Source organism: Coloeus monedula, assembly GCF_965178545.1.
Source record: "Coloeus monedula genome assembly, chromosome: 2".
Classification (NCBI taxonomy): Eukaryota; Metazoa; Chordata; class Aves; order Passeriformes; family Corvidae; genus Coloeus; species Coloeus monedula.
The window spans coordinates 74,327,943-74,348,040 of NC_138782.1; the positions used below are offsets into that span (position 1 = coordinate 74,327,943).

The following is a 20,098-nucleotide window of genomic DNA, read 5'->3' on the forward strand; positions in this document are numbered from 1 at the left end:
ATTTTTACAACTGAAGTCATTGGTGTACCTCCAGCAAGTCAGCAGGGGGAGCAGGCAATCGACTTGGGAACCAAAAATACCATAGTCTCTCCCTTTAAAATGTGAAAACATGACAGTCTGGAAACACCGCAATACTGTAACATGAAAGCAGTGAGCATTTATACAGAAAAGCAGGTATTTACACTAATACATGGTACAGCCTCTTTCTACCATTTGAGCATTTAACACCATGACAGTTAACACCTCCCTCTCCAAACCTTCCCATTTCTTCACAGTGTTAAGTACAATTGTATTTAGATTTTACACTCAAGTTTCAGAAGCCCAGCATAATCACATTCACTAGACAGAGCACAGATTAAATGATCAAACAGCAGCAATTGCAATGACCCCACACATTCTGAAACCACAGATCAAAGGACCATCCCTGCTTGAAAAATGCAAGAGAAACTTAAAATAAGAACAACTGTGACTTGACCAAAATTCCCTTCATGGGAGCCGACCATAGAACAGTTATTTCCTCAAGTGTGCAGGTTTGCAAAATAATGGCTAGGAGATATAAACTGCTCCATCCATTTCAGAAATGTATTCATTTCAGACCATAACAGACAATTTCCAATTAATAGATTATTTTACTGCTCGTGATTTGAGAACTAACATAAATCTGTCCTTATCTTGCTCTGCACTTTCTCTCTGAACTAAAAAAAAATTCAGCTGGTTAAAGCTGAATACCTCTCATTTTTTTATTAAACATTTTTATAAAGAATTTTACATTTAAGTTTGTGACATGCCTTTAAAACAAAATTCACAAGCCGTGTCAAACAAATGAAATAATCAAGTTAGCTTGGGCAAAGATCATTTTATAAGTTTATTTTCAATTTTCACATCTAATTCAATAGAAGTTTCTTAAAATCCTTAATCACATTGAGAGTGTTTGTTGCATTATATGAACTACAAAAGCAAAGATCAGTGGCAAGCAAGTATCAGGTGGCACTGTACAGACTCAGCACAGGATGATGGTCCCTGCCCTGAAGTATTCATGAGCCTCTAGACAAACTCTAACACCTCCTGGTATGATCAGTGACTAGACTGGTAAACAAAGGCACTGTAAGGGGACTTACACTGCTAACTTGCATCTTATCTACTGTGGAAAAAAAACCCAAACCCCACCATCTTCAAAACTATGAAGTGACTTCTACTCTTTAATTTCTGCAGGTCACTACTGGCCAGTGAATCAAATACTATATTAGCAGTAACAAGTATTATATTTTAAGACCAAAAGTAATTTTATGAAGTTTCCCTTGAAGTGAAGGAGTAATTTACGACCTCTTACCTGAAACTCATCAAAACACAGGAGAGCAGCCTCTTTGCTTATTTCCTCTGCCACTGGTGCTATTGGGTCATATGATTTGGCCATAAATCCTGCTTTTCTCTTTGGCAAGTTCTGCTTAAGGCGATGAATTCCTTAGATGATAAAACAGAAAAGAAAAAATATTTCTTATTTCTTTTTCTAAGATAGGAAGAATAAAATTATTTAGCTAACAAATAAAAAGTAAACTGGTCCAGTAAAAATAAGAAAGCTTCAAACTTAATCCAGTTTCAAGAGGATAAAACACTTTTTAACCATATCCACACAACAGTGGAGCTAAAAGCTCAAAGATTTTGTGATTCGTATTTCATTTAGAAATAAGTAAAACAAAAATCAAAAATCAAAAACATCTTGAATGCTATGCACCTATACTTTATTTTCTACAAACTTATACAAATTGCAGTTTTATCTTGCTCTGAAGGTATTCTTAGAATGCATTTAGCTAATAGAATGCAGGTGTAGCGACACAGTTATACTTCAACATGTGAAGATGATGATACTGGCACAAGGTAAGATTAATAAATCCATACTTTACTGTCTCATGGATTGTATTGCATCTGACTATAAACAAACAGAAAAAAAAGATCCTGCAGCAGGAAGCTACCTTTGTTAAGATTAAGCACAAATGACAAAAAATGAAAACATAAAATCTCAAGAGTGACCCAGCAATGATGGGAAAGTGGGCAGTAAAAAGTGGCTCAAGTTATTTACACCAGTGAACGCTTCCCAAGAAAAATGCAGCTGTCACAACACTTGTAAAATACAGCAGTAGTTAACAATTTGACAGTATAATAAGGTCATAGCATTTAGAAACAGAAGCAAGTTTTAAAATATCTAGAGCAGCACCTCTGTCAAAACAAAGCACCTTATTCAGCTGATCAGAAAATTTTCTGGAATTTAGGATGCACTTCTATTACTTTTTTCCTCTAAATTATTGACAGTTTTACTAAGTTAGTCAATCAGAATAGTTCCCATTCTCCTTTGGCATTTATATCTGATTTAGTGATTGCTTATTCAAAATACAGATTGAGTTTAACCTTTACATTTTCAGTTTCAGCAATTGCCTTTTTCAGATTTCATAAAAAGCTAATTGGTACCTGGAAAACATTTAGTTAAGGATTTCATTCTAAACAATACACTTGAGGTATATATACAATCAGGTATACATATTTTTCTTTCAGAAAAGATACTTGAGAAATAATATGCAATTAGTATCTATGCTGGTATGATAGACAATGCTAAAATGCTTTAACTTTTCTCCTATTTTTCTTACTTCTCTTTATACTTAAATATTTAAATAAAACTACAGTGATTAATATAAATATGAGACAGACTTTTTAATAGAGACTGTATTTCATAAAATTCTTGTCAATACCTGTGTCTGCACTTACTCTGGTGTACATCCAACATGAAGCCATGAAAATGGACTCTCTTTTTCCTTTCTACTTCTAAGTGAGAATAGAACATGTCCATCACCATTGTCTTTCCTGTGCCTTCAAATAAGAACAACAAAACACACTCAACAGGTAGTTAATTTAAGAGCAGTATGTACTGATTACAGATTATTGCTTGTTAGCTTGGCACTAATGAAACTATAATTTTCCACAGAATAAGTACAAGACCAGACTGCTGCGAGGAACAGTTATGTTTTCTGTTCAAAAACTTGGAACAACTGCATTTTTATTTTTCTGCTTTAAAAATTTGATTCATACAGAGATGGCCCAAAAGTTGCACAAATTACTTCCCATATATCCATAAAATATGTTAGTATTTCATTTGGAAAGCAAGTATGTTTTCATGCTGCACTGTTGCAATTAGAATATATGAATTTTCTCCCACAATTACTTCCCAAATTCTTAAATTGCATTCTTAAATATTAGTGAATGGGTAGTGCTGAAAACAATGACACAGCTTCCAGCATTCGGGATGTAATTATATTAAATAACATCATAATGTGGAAGAAAACGAACCCTGTAAAATTCATTAAACCAATAAGGCTACATAAAGCTTTTAGACACTTCAGAATTTGAATAGACATGCATCTAGAAAAAATTCCATTGGATGCAAATGAAACTTACCAACATCTCCATAGACATAAAGACCTTTTGGGGGTGTGGCTTTGGCAAAGAGCTGCAAGTCAAGAGAAAAAGAGTAAATACAGATATGGGGTAAAATAAAAGCAAGCACATGGCTGTGATGAAGTAAGAAAGTAGCTACACTTAACCACAACAGTAACACTAGGTAGCAAAGTGTAACCTTGAATAAATCAGTTGTACAAATTCTATATAAGCAGCAAAACATACACACAGGGCTTGGGATTTGGATTTTTGGAGGTTTTTTTAGATCATTGTGAAAATATCCCTATCCCCAGTCCTAGCATAAGTGCTTTTTAATCAGAACACATAAAATGATTCAATGTTTCCAAAGCCACCATCATCAAATCCTTTCCCTCATTAAGCCCTTTGAGAAAACAGTCCTAGAAAAAAAAGGAAATAAAGTTAAGGAGTATTGTACTATTCACAGATATATGCACTAAATACCTATTAGAGCAGGTCTGCTAAAGAGATAAACTATTAGGATTTAGAAAATCAGGACTGCAAAGCCCATGAACATTGTACGTCCTCTTTCTCTCAGCTTTGAATATTAAATGCAGAATCATCTCTGGTTTAAATATGATTAAAATCAATGGAGTAACAGTAAAAATATGTACCCATATACACATGCATGTCTGTATATGTATAAATACATAAACATCTAAAAAATGTATTTTCAAAGTATGCCTTTTATTAACCATTTTTTCAAGTGAGTTACTTTCATGTGGAATGAATACTGCTTAAGAATTTTAAATTTCTTAATATTATTCAGGACATATATTATGACAGCTGATGGCTCATTCTATTTTACTCAAGTATATATTTTTATGGAAAAACTTCCAGTAATGCCAAGACTTTCAATTTGAAATAGTCCTCTTTCCCTTTCCCCCAGTATTGTGCATAGCCACTTCCAAGTGCAATTCTAAAAAGAAACAATTTCTAAAAAACTAGAGATCTTAACAAAATTCAATCAAATCCATGAAACTGAACTGACATCCACAAAAAACACTGCAGAAGAGTATTTGCTTATTTCAAAGTGCTCCACTTTCAGACCTCTATGGCCTGAGCCAAGACAGAGGAAAATTAAAATTGCAACCCTGTGGTCTCATTTGGAGCTGGGTAATTGCTAAACAACTTGAATCTAAAGCACTTTTTCAAAATACACTGCCATGTTAAAGAAATAGAGGAGTCAGTACAAAACACTAATTAAATATGAAAGAAAATGCACGACCAAAAAGTAGAAGGGTCATATCTCCGATCTGTAGTACAAGCTCACTCAGAAAATATGCAAGCATGGCTCTTACATAAGGGCCCTTTTTAGATTTAATTTAAATCTCTATTAATAGGGTAATCAAAAATTTGTATCATCAGTCTGTGGCTGGAAAGGGTTTCAGATGTTTGGAAACTATTCCATTAATGGACAAGGCTGCAACTATTTGCTAGTACTTTGAAGGCATTGTAAGACAATTTAATTGTTGAATATTTTTCAGTGGGTACTTTTTAAGAGCTTGCACTCAATAAGATGCTCAAAGTTACAGGAGAAAAGGAGAAACAGACAAAAATCCGAATGAGAGATTTCCAAAGGAATTTCTTTGGGCTTAATTTTATATTAACAACAACCATTTTAACAATATAAAAGACTATCACATTCAGTTTGTTATACAAGAAGGATGTATTAACATGATTTGCCGCTTCACAAGGAATGTCAGAGAGCTAGAAAAACAAATCAATGTGTAGAGTACAGCTTTACCTGTTTTTGCAAATGTTATATAACCAGAACAAATATTAATGCCTACATTTTTATACCAATTTTTTCATTGTAAAGTTCTTATTAATTACATTTAACTATCTTTATATTTGTCTTTTTAGGCATACTTATTTTTAGATGACATGTTACAGAAAAAGGGAGTTTTGACTAAAGGAAACAAATATAATGGCTTGGGCTCTGCAAAAGTGTAAATCAACTTTCTGGTTGATTTAAAAAAATGAAATTAGTTTCCCTTTGAAGACAGCAATTTTTGAGTGATATCTGATTGCTAAAAAGGATGAATACTGTGGCAGACCCAAACACTTGCTGAAGCTGATCATCTCTAAAAACAAATCAAATGTCAGAAAACCTCTTGTCCTCTTTCAGCAATTAAAGAAGTTCGTAGGAAATATTTCACATATATTTCTAAACATCACACTATTGACAGCTTTAGGATAATGATTTCCTCATTCCTGTCAGATATTGTATAATTCTAAAAATCTGGTTTTATATTCTTGGGTTGGTTTGGTTTTTTTTTTAACATACATTATATTTCAAAAAAGTAAAACTTGATCAGTAGATTTTTAATACTGAAAACTCAGACCTACCAATCTCAAGCTATTTTGCATGACCATAAAATGGATTTTTTTTTTTTTTTCTTTTTTAAAAATTATTCTAATGCATCTTCTGAAGTCTGGAAGTTGTCTAAGAAAAAGGGCAACTTCCACTAGGATTGCTAATAAAATCCCATCCATGTTCTTGATTCAATGTAAAGCACAGCAAGCAGTCAGGAAAGTCAATGGTATGTGGGGGCAAAGAAAGCAAAAGACTGACCTTGGTTCTATTCAAACACATTCTGCAAGGAGCGGGGAGACCTACTGCAGAAGATCCTCCAGTCACCCTCAAATGAGGACAGTCTACTTTATTTCAGGCAGGAAAGGGAAAAAAGTAGGAAACATAGGAAGACAAACTGAATTAATGAGCTTCTCCTTGCTCATTTCCATAGTATCCCGAGGTACATTTGGGGTCTCGGTAAAATAATGTTAAATTTGTTGACAGTATGTTTTCTTTGGCAACAACAGTAGGATGTAAGGATGTTAAAGTTAATATTTAAAAGGTACTAACCCAAAGATATTACGTGATGCACAAAATTTGAGTTTGAAGGGGAGAATATCTTTAGAACGCACAACATCTTCCCACCTTGTCCCATGTTCAGACACCAGAAGCAAGGAACTCATTTCCTGGGAATATTTACACCCTGATTGGAAAAACTTAAGTGAAAATGCATGTCAATACTAAGATGGTTAACTAAAATATGCAAAATTCAGGAGACAAGTCTCCCAACAGCAGATTTTTTTTTTAAATGCTAACAAAACTGCCTCTTTCTCTCACTCTTTCAGGCCTCCTTTTTTGGCTGCTGTTGTAGCTGAAGCCATTTTCAAGGTCTTGAATGGTGTTTACAATTGTTCATACCTCTTTTCAAAACATGACCTCACTTACAATTGAGCTTATTTCAAGTCATTAGTACAGCAACTCAACAACTCTTAAGATGTCCCAATTGGTATTTTGAAAAGCTGGAGATCTGAAATGTCTATGCAAACTCTCACAGCCTTGAACTTCAATTCAGAGGATCTCAAAATATCTCAACATACAAGGCCATGCTTTCACCAAGTTGAAGATCAAAGTCCTTGTTCAAATTTGAGGAGTAATTTTGAAAAACAGAAGCCTACTTGGTTGGCAGCAAGACTAATTGTTTTTTCCCCTGAGATTCATTCTAAACTGATGGCCCAAAAAACCTACATCATAACAAAGCAGAGTTTTATTACCATGAAGAAAATGGCTGGCGTCATAGTGTGTCTGTGTGTGTGTGTGCCCCAGACTACTCACTTCAGAAAGCTTTGGCCTGTGAGGTAATACAAGTGTTTTGGATAAAAAAACTGAAAGGCCTCTATTGTATCTGATATAAATATTTGCTCCCTAATCCTGCTTTTACCATATTTTAGTGAATAAAACTATTTAGATAAAAAGTGACAAAAGAAGAACAGAGCTAAAACAAAAGCAGACCATCCTAGTAATGGTTCAGAAGTGCAAGAAGTTTCTATTTCTGGAATAACTGCTATTTTGGAAAAGGCTTCTGCAATTCTAACACAGAAGTAATCAGGCAATAAAATAAGCAATACCAGACTACAGAAGAGGCTGGTAGAGAGAGGCTTCTCTTCCACTGCCCCTTTTTCTTCACTGCAACTTCTCAACCACATTCTCTTCAATGACAGAGCCAGGAAAAATGAGCACACTTGAAATGCCAAGCACCACTATTTTTTTTATTTTGAAAAAGCTGCCAGTAGATTAACATCTTCTCAATACAGGAGATTTCATACTAAAGGTGGGCTATTCAAGTTGCTGGAAACCTCCTGAAAAAGCAGGAGGTCAACCTACAAAATACTTAGTATAACTGATAAAGTATTTTAATTTTTCAAATTAAATCTCTAATTAATTTAAAATACATCAAGTTGTTTTGTTAAGATCTATTAAAACTCACTAAGTACAAACCAGAAAGGAAATCCAATGGTTTTATCAAAACAAAAACATGAGAGTATTCAACGTTACTAAGTACCCAGCCTTCCTGAGAGGAGAATGCCAATGAGCTGTTCATGAATACAGGATTTACCTGTGCCCTGTACCCTTAGTATTTCCTAGAGAAGCCTTCTACTGGTCACAGGAACGAATTCCACCCATAAACCTACACAAATCCTGTTCAACCCAGGCCAACTCCAGACAGCAGTACTCATCACCACCTCTTCTTGGCATGAAAAGCCTTAGCTCTAACTGAACCAAGTCTGCAGCAGCAACGCTGCACTGAAAGTCCATAACAGAAAACCAAGTATTTTGCTTACTTAGCAAACTCCTCAACAGATGCAAATGTATGATTTTACCAACTATCTACTCACATTTGTGACTTATTCTGGGGAAACCTTCATTAGGATGTTGATTACAACTTTGCTGAAGTGAAACCTAGACTGCACTAGAATTTAAACTATAATCTGTTTGGCTTCATTTTATCTCAGAAGAAACTCTGTGTGAACTGGCAAATTGCTTCCTCAAAGATAGCAGAAGAGAAACAAAGCTGTTGTGACTTCTCCCTGAGTAATGATTTCATTTAATTACACAAGCTAGGAGGCTTTGACAGATTTATGCAAAAGTCACTGCTCTCCTCCTTTTCTGGGGTTTTGATGTATGGCACAGCCCTACAGTGCTCAACCTGGTTATCAATCTTGAGATTTCCATAGAAATATCAAACTCTAGAAGAAAAACCTCGAACTGCAGAAACACCATCCCCAGTAGCAAGTAGTTCTTCAGCTGCTTCTCACTGACTCATTAGTTCCATCAGTGAGCCATGCAACAATTTTTATAAGTTGGTTTAAAATTAAAGCAGTGTTAAATGAAGTGGAATGCTTTAAAGGAAGTAGTGAAAAACATTCTCAAGTAAAAAATGGCATTTAAGTGAGAAAGTGTCAGTCTGGCTTTACTGCAATTAGCTGTGTTACGCAGGGACAAAGTAGGATCGCATCTCCTAAATAGAGTAAGATTGGTATTTGTTCTCTGTAATACAAGCTTTCTTCCCTATTCACACTTCCCAATCAAAGAATCAGTAAATAACAAGCCCATATAATGCTTGATCTACAAAGTCATTACAAAACACCTGCTCTAGCAACTAACAATGATTTGGGGCACTCCAGTTCACACAAGTCAGCTCTCAAAATTATTCTCCAGGACAGTGCTTTTAGAACTTAATATCCAAATATCCACAATACCTTGCCAGAAAAGATCAAAATACTCTAGCCTACTGATCCTCAGGTTTGACAGGAAAGACAGTGCCCTCATCATAACATTTTTTCTAAAAAATGAAAATTAATAAAAATCTGGCATTTATGTCCAAAAAAAAAACCCCAAAAAACAACCAAGAGCAAATCTGATAATTGGCTCCCTTTTGAATGACTTCTTTCACAGTCCAGATACAGTAAGACAATTCTGAGATAGGCAAGTTAAAAGGTTGTAAGATCAACACCAAAGACTAAAAAGAAACCCAGACAGATGAAAAAAATACAACCTACAGCTTTTCACACCCAGGATCCTCACAAGATACAAGACACTGGTCAGCAGCTTAAGATTCAAATTAAAGAAGTAGTTTAGCAAGCTGAATCCAGCTTGGTCTCCTTACATTTAAACAAAAAATGTTTGCATTCAGGCATGTTGCAACACTGCTCTACATACCAAAGACAAGAAAAAAAGCACTTTTGAAAAAAGGAAGTTTCTATTTTTCATTCAGTACTTGCCCAGACTGAATCAGGAGATTGGGTTTAGACTCGAGTTAGCCCACAAATCCATCAAGACAACATGAATCCATAGGCATACACCCACACACAACACAAATAAGTGTTTTAAAATAAACATACAGTTTTCAGGCTACAGCTATCATTTTTACACTGCTTGTATGTTTTCAGTAATTTTAACTAAAGAAATCCCTAAAGCAAAAAGGTCAGTAATGTGATGACCTGACCCAACTGCCAGAGAAGGCAAAAATATACCCCAAACCAATTCCCACATCAGAGTCATAATCACTGAATGATTTGGATTGGCAGGGATTTCACGGGAACACATGGCCAAACACCCTGTTTAAAGCTGACTTGAAAGGGACCCATGAGGATGATGGCGTCAACTGCTTCCAGAACAGAACTTCCAAAGACACATTCATTGCCCTTTAGGAACAGTCTTGCCTTAGGTTGCTTCCTGTATTTTTGAGTTTTCTTCTGGAATGCCTGACTTTTACTTCATGGAGTTATTTCCCATCCAGGTTTCTTCTTAATAAAACCCTCTTTCCTAGGTGCTTAGTCGGCTTCCTTCCATCAGGAGGCAGGAAGATATTTATGGCATTTCCAGTCAAGCATATAAATAGCAAATACACGATCTGCAGCTACATAACTGAGTTTAAGGCACTCAGGGGATGTTGCAGGCAGACTGATAGGTGCGTCTCCCAAAGCTCTGCACCCTGCTACTCCTGCCTATTTGAAACAGCCCCATTTACAGGTATAATACTTGTCCTGTTATCTGCTTTTTCACATCTTTAAGCTAATGCCCATCACAGGAACCTCAGAATTTGTCATTTGTTGCCTGAAGGCCAGAGGACAGTGTGCTATTTAAAGGCACTTGAGCCCTCTAGGCTTCAGCTCCCCTCATCTCATGCTACATCATTTAGTCTTGCCCTGCAAACAAAACACAGTATTTGTGCCAGCTAAGAGAACAATTTGGTATGGTTAGGTAACAAGTTCAACAGAGTTGCATATTTAGATTTATGCCCATGAGATGAGGAGTGTTGTGTAATGAATGCTGAGAAAGGCTAACATGGAGATTTGTTAGCCAAGACTGCAAATGACAGTAAACATTGACCATAAATGTTAGTTAATTCTGATGGAAAATTAAAAACCCAAAAGTGGTGCAAGAGAAAGAGAGAATGCAAAAGAAAAACACTCAGGAGTCTAGCTGGGGAAACACTGACAGTTTCCCCCCTCCTAGGGACAGGGAGGTCTCTCCAGTGCAGGCAGGGAAAGTGCAGATGAGAAAACAGTGTATGTTTTGCCATGCTCTTTCCCCAGCACTACACTTTTATCATCAGACTTCATCAAACATCCTGCTCTTGTTGTTTCCCCTGACCATATCTTACAACTGTGCTGACTGAAATACATTAATTGGGGGCAAATGAAGCACACTCACTGGGCATTCCGTTTTTGTGCACATCTATGATTGCCCAATATTTAGCAAGGAATTAAATATCTTATCTGCTCTGCTGAGTGCTACATTTGGTTTCCTGGGATATAAACTCAAATCTACAAAGCAAGAGGCAAGGAAAGCTGAGGAGGGAGTTCCCACCCCAGTTCTAGTTGCTTCCCATGAGAACGTGCCATACCAGTGCTATCAATATTTGCAGGCGCAAGGCCACCAGAGCAGCAATCTGAGAACAACAGCATGAAAACAAGAAACATGGAAAACACTGTCAAAGAAAGTCTGGAAAGCATTGTGTCAAGAGCTTCAGGGAAAAGTTACAGAGATGCAACAGCAGGCTAACAGCATTATGAATACTGAGGCACTATATTATGGCAATGTGCAACAGGGTTATGTCTAAACTTTTGTAAACCCTTTGAAAAGAAACTGTGATGCTTCCAAAAACACAATAAGGGTGCAGATTATCCCTACGGCTTCTTTCCTTACCTCACCTGGAAACTAGCAAGGTGGAGAAGAATTGTTTTTAAAAGTCATGTCTGGTAAATATTATGGTATGGAATTATTTGTGAAATATCTGTTAGAGCACAAAACATCAGTGTTCAGTTTATGCAATTCAGACACATGAGTATAATACCAGTGCTTGAGAATTAAAGCCTGGTTTAGGCCCCTCTCTCCTACAGCCAAATGACATTTTTGGAAAGGCAGGCAGTGGATATAACTAAAACCATATCAGATTTTCTTACAGAATTATTCCAACAATATTTAATTTGGTTACTTCTGGAGTGCCACTGGATTTTAAAAATCAAAAAAGAGAGAAGAAAGATTGAAACACGAAGAATAATCTATCTGGAAAGATGCATTTGCAAAAATAAGATTTGAGCTCTTGACAGAAATATATGCATTTTTTAAGCACATTCATATGAGCAAACATAAACGCAAAATACTTTTATCATTATAAACCTCACCTTTGAAAGGATATTTTTTGAATCAATGCTGTAGCCTTTAAGGCTCTCATGCAATTTCTGCAGGTGCTGCACAACTCTTCTTTGTTGCTCATCATTCTTCAGCTCTTCCTGCTTAATCAGAAAGTCATAATGTTCTAAAGGTCCATTACAAACCAGTAAGGCTCTGGCGTGAGCATCTGTAGGTGTACCAGGGCCTGTCTTCTCATCTGCCTGAGCTGTGTAGGCTGGAAAAATAGAAGTACCCAATTAATAGAGAAGTTTTGAAAAGCATCTCCTTATGAACAACACACATTCCTAACAGTTTACACAAAGACATACATATGACTTACCTACATAACCACTGGTTACCCCTTCATTTCTCATTAACTCAATTTCTAACTTTACTTTAATAGTATGTTTTAACACTCCTTTTTTTTATTAACAAGCACACATTCTAAGATGTCCAGCTAGAGAGTTGGTAATATTTGGATGAGCTGTTGCAAGGAGAGCTTGGACCTTTTTTTTTCCAGATTGGGGTAAAACCACTTAAAAATTCCAAAGTGCATTTCTCTAAATAGATAATCCTTTAGGTAAAACTTCAGGAAGTATTTAAAAGTCAACAAACAAGACACCAAATCAGGAGTTCTGTAAGGAAGCTGAAAGACTCAAACAGCACACTAAGCAAGGCAATAGTTGTGAAGCCCTAAAATGCCACAGCCTGACCTACTGGCATTATCTTCTGCCTAGAAAAGACGGGGACAAGCCCAGGTAGTAATATTGTCAGAAACAAGATGTTAAAAAGAAAAAAGTCAGAATTTCTAGACATAAAACAAGACATAACTAGGAAAGGAAAGAATGCACAAGTTTACAAAGAAGGCTTGCCAAATCATTAAGATCAAACAACGGCAGACACTGAAAAGCTGTTAAATGTCTTCTCTGCTTCCACTGTAATTTAACAGGTTAAGTATAATAAAGAAAAACATGATTTTTAGCAATGATAAAAGAAATAAATTTGAGTGTAGGAAAAACACGTGTCAATGACTACATAGTTAGGTATTTTTAACCCTGTGAGCTCTAAGGAAATCCATTCCTAAATACTTTAGGTAAGTTTCCCAAGCAACACAATGGCCTCTAACAGCTTTCTTTGAGGTCTCACTGAAGGCAGGTAAGATTCAAAAACACTAGGAAAATGAAAAAAAAGATTGTCTTTAAAAAAGAGGGAAAGGTAAATCCAATAGTTTATAGGTCAATCAACACAATTTCAGAACACCCAAAAATACTGGAACAACTACAAGACTTTTTTTTCTTTTAATAAAGCACTTAACATGGTAAGAACTTGAATAAAAGGCAACATCAGCTCCCCAGAAACAATGCCAGACCAACAAATTGTCCTCTCTGATCAGGCATCATGCTTAATGGGTAAAGGAAAAGCACGTTAATTGTAGTACCGCTTTTGTCACATAGCATTGCCATCTATAAAGTAGGAAAGAAAGTTGCAAGTGAAAGTACTTTTGAGCAGGTACAAAACAGCTGGAAAAAGGATATGTAATGAATAATTACTACAGTTAAACTAGGTGTATATCAGCAGCGGAGTTTCAGAGAGGACTCAGGATCTCATCTTGGTGCAACCCTGAATCTCCATCTATGCCACATGTGGCAAGATAAAGTACATGGCCTGGGAATGCAAATAACAGAAAATCAGGAGAGGGCTGCAGACACTCTGGAAGGCAAGTAAATGCTGACAAACTAGACAAATAATCGAATGCAAATAGGATGTAATTCACCAGGGACAAAGCATGTTATTTTAGAGGAAATAACTATCTCAGGAGATGGGGAATGACCTGCTAAAGAGTACCTCTGAAAAAAGGATCCAAGGCTACACTGGATCACAAACTGATAGTGAGACAGTATCATAACACTATTAGAGGAAAAATAAACTAAAATAAAATAAACACAAGTACTCCAATACAAATACACATGGGGGAAAAAAACCCCAAACCTGTTCTATTCAATACTGGTATAGTCTGCCCTGGAAGACACTCTTCAATTTTCACATCGTACGTTATAAGAGCATGAACCAAATGGGAGAGTAAGTGAAGATTTAAAGGATTATTTTTTAAAATATGGGTCACAAGCCACAAAGATGCCATAAAAGGCACAAAAAAAAATTTAAGCAGAAAGACAGAAAAGAGAAGGATAAAACTGAACTATTAGATCAAATTATATTTATTGCAAGTAACAATACATAAAAAAACAGTCACTGTTTATATCTGCAGCCAATAATTGCACCAAATTCTCTTATTCCTGAAGGAACTGAGTTACTGCTTTGAATTAAGAGTAATTAGCTCATCCTTATCTAAAGAGATCACATAAAGAAAGTTGAGTTCAAAGTCTGTTATTGCAAAAATTTGAGTAAAACCTGTAGAAAAGAAAAACATATAGCTGTCTCCAGATATGTACAACAGGATACTGAGAAAAAGAAAGGAAATTGTATTTATACAGATATCTTAATAACTGTAATTAAGGTAGTGAAATAGATTAATAGTCTAGAAGTTGTAAAACTTCCAGTGATGTGTGGTGAATTTTAAAAATGAGTTTGATGAAAATCTGTCAGAAACATGTCAGCAAAACCTGACCTGCCTCTGAAGGGAAGGGGAAAAGGCATAGATCACACAATTCTGGAATGGCTTGGGTTGGAAGGGAGCTGAAGTATCACCTACATCCAGCACTCCTGCCATGGGCAGGGACACCTTCCACTAGACCAGGTTGCTCAGAGGATCTGTCAAAATTTGTTCATCTTGCTTTCTACCATTCCACTCCCAAAAAAAAGCCAACCTCATTCCTGTGATCCACACCTCTGAATTATCTGCGCTTTTGCAATACGTAGAAGTTGATGGCTCCAAGAGCTCCAGTGTGCCCCTTCATACCTATAAGTCCACAAGATCCTACTTCTTAGGACAGGATTGAAGAAAAAAAAAAAAAAAAGTTGATTTAGCAATAAGAAAGGGTTTGTGGTTCATGACCTTCCTGGCCATGGACAAAGCACACCAGTAGGACTCCACAGAAGCATGGGGTTTGTCTCAGATTACATGCACTCACAGCTAACCATCCTGGGAGTGGAAGAAATACTCTAACAGATGACAGAGATGGAGACTATGCCCAAATAGCCACAGAAGGTGTCCTGGCACAAATCACTCACTGTTCTCCTAAAATAATATTGAACACTGGGATTTAAGTATGATGGGGGCACGCTATAGTACCCTGCCAGGAGACACCCAGTAACTGGTTAAGTGATAACCTCACACCTGTAGCTGCAAAACAAAGGCAGACTCTATCGAAGAGCATGTGGGGGTTTTAGAGATAAATCAACAGAAGGCAGCTATACAAGTGATAAACTATTCTAAGAGACAGAAAAAAAACGTACACCTTCCATTCTAACCTGCATTTTGTGGAACAGATTGCAAAATCAATTACTCAACTACACGAATCACCTATGAGTCAGTGCACTAACTGTAGTCCTACAGTCCTCTTCTCCACATTGAAAAATATGGGTTTTCATTTATCTCTTACAGTTTCATTATCTAATCTTTGTGTTACAGAAACTGCAACTCGATTTTTATTAGTTCCCTTCTGAAATCTTTAAATGTCACACACAGAAAAAGTATATACCTATCTTCTATACCTATGAAGTGTTCTAGAAAAACTGTAGAAAAGTACAGCATCAATTCACTGTTCACTTAGTTTTACATAGGACAGGGTAAAACTAGACATGTGGTTATCCATAACCTATCTTTCCCACCTTCAGGGTGCAGGACAGTGTTGAATGTTAGCACATTTAACCTGACATTCCCTGCTTCTTTAGATTTGACACCAAGGTGCAACTTTTTCTTAAATTCCTGTTCCCAAAACATTCATATATAAGTATAATCTCACTTTATTTCAAACCATATAATTAGCTCTTTGCATTTGCCTTTCTGCTTGCCCACACAAAGATCACAGACACAACTGCAGTGAAGACCTACTGTGATACACCCCAAAAAAAGAAAGAAATTGGAGGGGAAAATCTCACCAAGGCAAATAAAACTTATTTAAAAAAATGCCAATCTGGAATTATAAAAAATTTCTTTCAAGGAGGGGACTTAAGACATATTCAGTAAACTGACATTAATTTAGCACAGCAAAGATAATTAATGCCTACATAAAAATACAAAAAGTGTTCAGAACTCCAGGCAGTTTCTGCTCTGGAAAAGAGCAGAAAATTGGAACACTGATCAGTGTGTTGTTGAGTTTTTCTACTGCCACTTAGAACTGATGTCTGAGATGACACAGAAAAAGGCGTGTGAGTTTCAATGACACAGCTTATGAAACTAACAGTCACTTCTGAGGCAGGCACTGGAGTTATTTACGCAAGAAGACAAACTGAAATGGAAGTTGGGTTGTGGCATACCAAAACTGATCCTGACAGCAGCCAAGAGGTTGAGAGCACAGGAGGGTAATCAAAGTAAGAGATAGAGAATTAACACTTTCCCCTTCCACCTTCCCTAATGGTTAATTACTTAACCATTGTCTTTAAAATAAAGAGTATTTCCAACCTAGAGTTGTGCGAGAACCGCATCTAAACCAAACTCATGTAGGTTGCAACTGCACCAAAATTAAGTACCCCAAAATCACCTAAGCACCACCTTTGCTGGCAGTCATAATCAAGAAGGTGAAATAGCTTCTACTAAATCAGTGTTAATACAAGGTACAAGGACCACATCTGTGTCATTACTGCTCTGCCAGCACAATCTGCTTTGAGAGCTTTTCACAAACCCTGGAATTTGTGTGGAGAGAAGGAAAAAAAAAAGTAATAGAAACCAACTTTTAAAAACTGTCATGTTTTCAGTAATCCAAGCTGAAGTTCAGAATATTAGTTTGGGTCACAATGAAGCCAAACTGCTTCAAACCTTGAAACTCTTAGTGTAAAGCTGCTAAAACTGCCTACGAAACACAACTGCCATGACAGAAAAAAAGGACTTGTAAATCAGAGGGCACTTTTCATCAAGAGGCAGATAGTGGTATCAGAGACCTTCCTAAACTCAAGATTAAGCAGATGACACCACAGTGAGCGGGAAGGACAATGGTACAGTCTTGTAGCTCCAAAGGTTATTTTCCTGCGTGAAAATAGGAGCAAAGGTAGCAAAAGATCAGAAATTATTCTTTTTTCCATGCTACTACCTGTAAACAATAATAATGTCCTCTTGTCTCATCTTTTATTAAATATATATGCATGTTTTTCAGAATCTGTCTCAAACAGGTAAATTGCCCCATGATGTACAAGGACATGGATAAATTAAACACATGTATTAAAGTTAAGCACACGAATAAACCTGCAGAAGAACAAAGACTTGTCATATAAGCTTCCTGGGAAAGAGATCATGTGCTAGGTATAAAGCTAAAAATACATTTATAGTCCGATAATAAACAAATGCTCCTTTCAAAATATTGAACAATGATCAATGACAAGAATGTAAGAGAAGGTAAACTGAAAAAATTATTTACTTTCCAGAGTTTAACAGCAAGCTTAAAAAAAAATCAAAATCCAACCAATCATATTGGGAGGGGGTATACACACACTAAGTTATCTGCACAAATTGAAAATTTTAGGCCAATATCATGTAAAATTCATAAAAGCCCCACACTTGCTGAAATTAGTAGTTCAAACCAGAAGTAGCAGTTTGCAGCTAAGACATAAGGACAAGGACTCGCACTTTTGTCTCATATATGACCTTAGATGAATCACTGAAGGCCATTCATTCAGGCAGCATATGAAACAGTATCTTCTAGAGAAATGTGAGTTGGAACTGGAATTCTGCTTTTTGCGTACATGCCTGATAGGTTTCTGAAAGAAGATTACTTGCATTTTTTTCATGCACATCCCATTTCACAACCTGACCTATAAACATAAGTAGGGAAAGACAAGAGAAGTTTATCAGTGAAATCAGAACTTTACACAGATACTACTAGTCACGTATTTTAATTAAGGGAAAGGTAAAAAACTGTGGAAGGCAAATCACAAAAACAAAGAAAAGGCTATAAACTAGTGATCATAAAAACAAGATTATAAATCAATGCCATGATGGATAAATCAATTCCATGATGGCAGCCCATCCCTGCAGCCTGATGTCCTCAAACAACATATGCAAGGACTACCATCCCCTTAACATGGAAGCTGACAAACTGTGCCTAAAGCCACTGGATTTGCTCGGACAACTTTTTCTAAATTCTAGTATGCTGGTTATAAAAAACAAACTACAAAGAGTCCAAGTGTTAGACCAATAACTAATAAAACACGCGCAACCACAGTACTAACTGCAGTGCTTGTCTATTTTTCTTAGGATGTATAAATATTGTACAATCACAACATGATGTGTGGATGTGAACATTTATCAATCCTGGGAGCCACTAGTCACCAGCCGAATTCTCACACTTTTGACAGACTGGCAGAGGACGAAGAGTTCTCACTAAAGAAAAAAGACCTCTGCTCCTAACCTAAGCCTCGACTTAACAAAACCCCGTAAATTTGTGTACTGAGCTGACTTTCAAAGCAAGGCTGTGAAGACAGAGCACAGCTGCCGTTCGTTATACACCGGAGGGTCCTCGAGGGAGAACAATTCCTTAGGCACCCTAAAGCCCGGCCAAAGCGCTGGCAGCCACCGGCGCACTCGCCGAGCGCCCAGTGCAGCCGCAAGGCTTTAACCAGGCACCGCACCGAAGCCTGTGTCCCGGGGGGAAGCGGCATCACCAACTCGGGAAGGCACGGGCCCCCTTCGCGGGTCCCCCAGGGGACCGGGGGCGACTCCCGGTGCCACCCCGGCAGGCGGATCTCCTCCGGGGCTGGGTCGCGGACAAGCCCAGGCCGGGGAATCAGAGGACACCGACAGGTCACGGCAGAGCGGCGGGGCCTGTGCGTGTCCCAGCAGTTGCCGCCTGCCCCGCCCGGCACCGGCACCCACCTCCCCTCTGCCGGGGACAGACCCGCGGCACGACGGGGAGGGGAGGCACGCACCGGCTCCAGCGACCGCTCCTCGGTGCCCTCCCTGCGCGGTGCCCCGGCAGCCTGTCGCCCGCCCGGGGCCAGTGAGCCCCGGAGAGCCACGGCGGCGGCACTGACCTCTGTGCAGCGGGAGCAGGCGGGCGCGGCGCCCCAGAGCCCGCAGCAGGCAGCACGCAGTAGCCAAGGGCGACTCAAGGACCGCCATCTTCCCGGCCCGGGGGCGGTGGCGGCGTGGGCGCGGGGCGCGCTGGGAAATGGAGTCCCGCGGAGCTGAGGGAGCCCTGGCGCGGTCGGTGCTGAGCGAGCCGCTCCCGCCTGGGTCACGGAATCACAGTCAATCAGGGAGAGGAAGGGGCAGCGGAGGTTAAATGATTTGCTAAGAAGCTGTTTGTTAAAAACAACGCATAGAGCTTGCTCAACACTTATTGTGCCTACCGAAGCAGAATGAGAAGATATAAGACTATTGATAAAGAGAAGGAATCTTGATCAAAAATCCTGTTCTCGAACGTAAAACTAAGTTAAACCAGCCTTGGAGTTGGGCCAGGGACATAAAGAGCATGCGCAGGGAAGCAAGGTGAAAAGTTCAGAATGAGACTGTCTGCTTCATCTGAGGAGGACTCTTACTTCATCCCGGAGACCCCTGCCCACGACCACCAGACGACACTGCGCAACAGCAACGCAGATGTAAGTGACATTTGGGCTCATTGTAATATGAGGCGAGGCTAGGCGGGGCTAGGCAATGAATATGTATAGCCGTATTGGGAAACAATGACTATGGAGCTTGTAACCCGATATATACCAAGCTGAATGCAGCTGTCAGCACGCATGACTTTGGAGGAATTATCCCCCATGCGTCCCAGCGCTGGAATAAACATACCTACTTTACTACTTTTTCAGTAGTGGAGTCTTTTCCGCATATCAACAGAATCCGTTCGATTGGAACCTCGGAGATCATCGAGTCCAACCTATGACCTAACATCACCATGTCGACTAGACCATGGCACTAAGTGCCACGTCCGGTCTTTCTCAAAAACCTCCAGGGACGGTGACTCCACCACCTCCCTCGGCAGCACATTCCAATATCTAATCCCCATTTCTGTGGAGAAATCCCTCCTGATGTCCAACCTAAACTTC

The 20,098-nt window shown here is 38.2% G+C and overlaps 1 protein-coding gene across 3 annotated transcripts in view; it reads right to left on the reverse strand.

The window, feature by feature from the left end:
* Window positions 1-19,823, reverse strand: part of AFG1L (AFG1 like ATPase) — a 75,938-nt gene extending 56,115 nt beyond the window's left edge. For all 3 annotated transcript variants that reach the window (XM_082276638.1, XM_082276637.1, XM_082276639.1), the window contains exons 1-5: window positions 19,082-19,823; window positions 11,950-12,173; window positions 3,445-3,496; window positions 2,758-2,859; window positions 1,331-1,461 (exon numbers count right to left, since the gene is read on the reverse strand). In XM_082276638.1, coding sequence (XP_082132764.1) covers window positions 1,331-1,461; window positions 2,758-2,859; window positions 3,445-3,496; window positions 11,950-12,173; window positions 19,082-19,169 — 597 coding nt within the window. In that variant the 5' untranslated portion in view covers window positions 19,170-19,823. The remainder of the gene's footprint in view (window positions 1-1,330; window positions 1,462-2,757; window positions 2,860-3,444; window positions 3,497-11,949; window positions 12,174-19,081) is intronic.
* Between the last annotated feature and the right edge of the window lie 275 nt (window positions 19,824-20,098).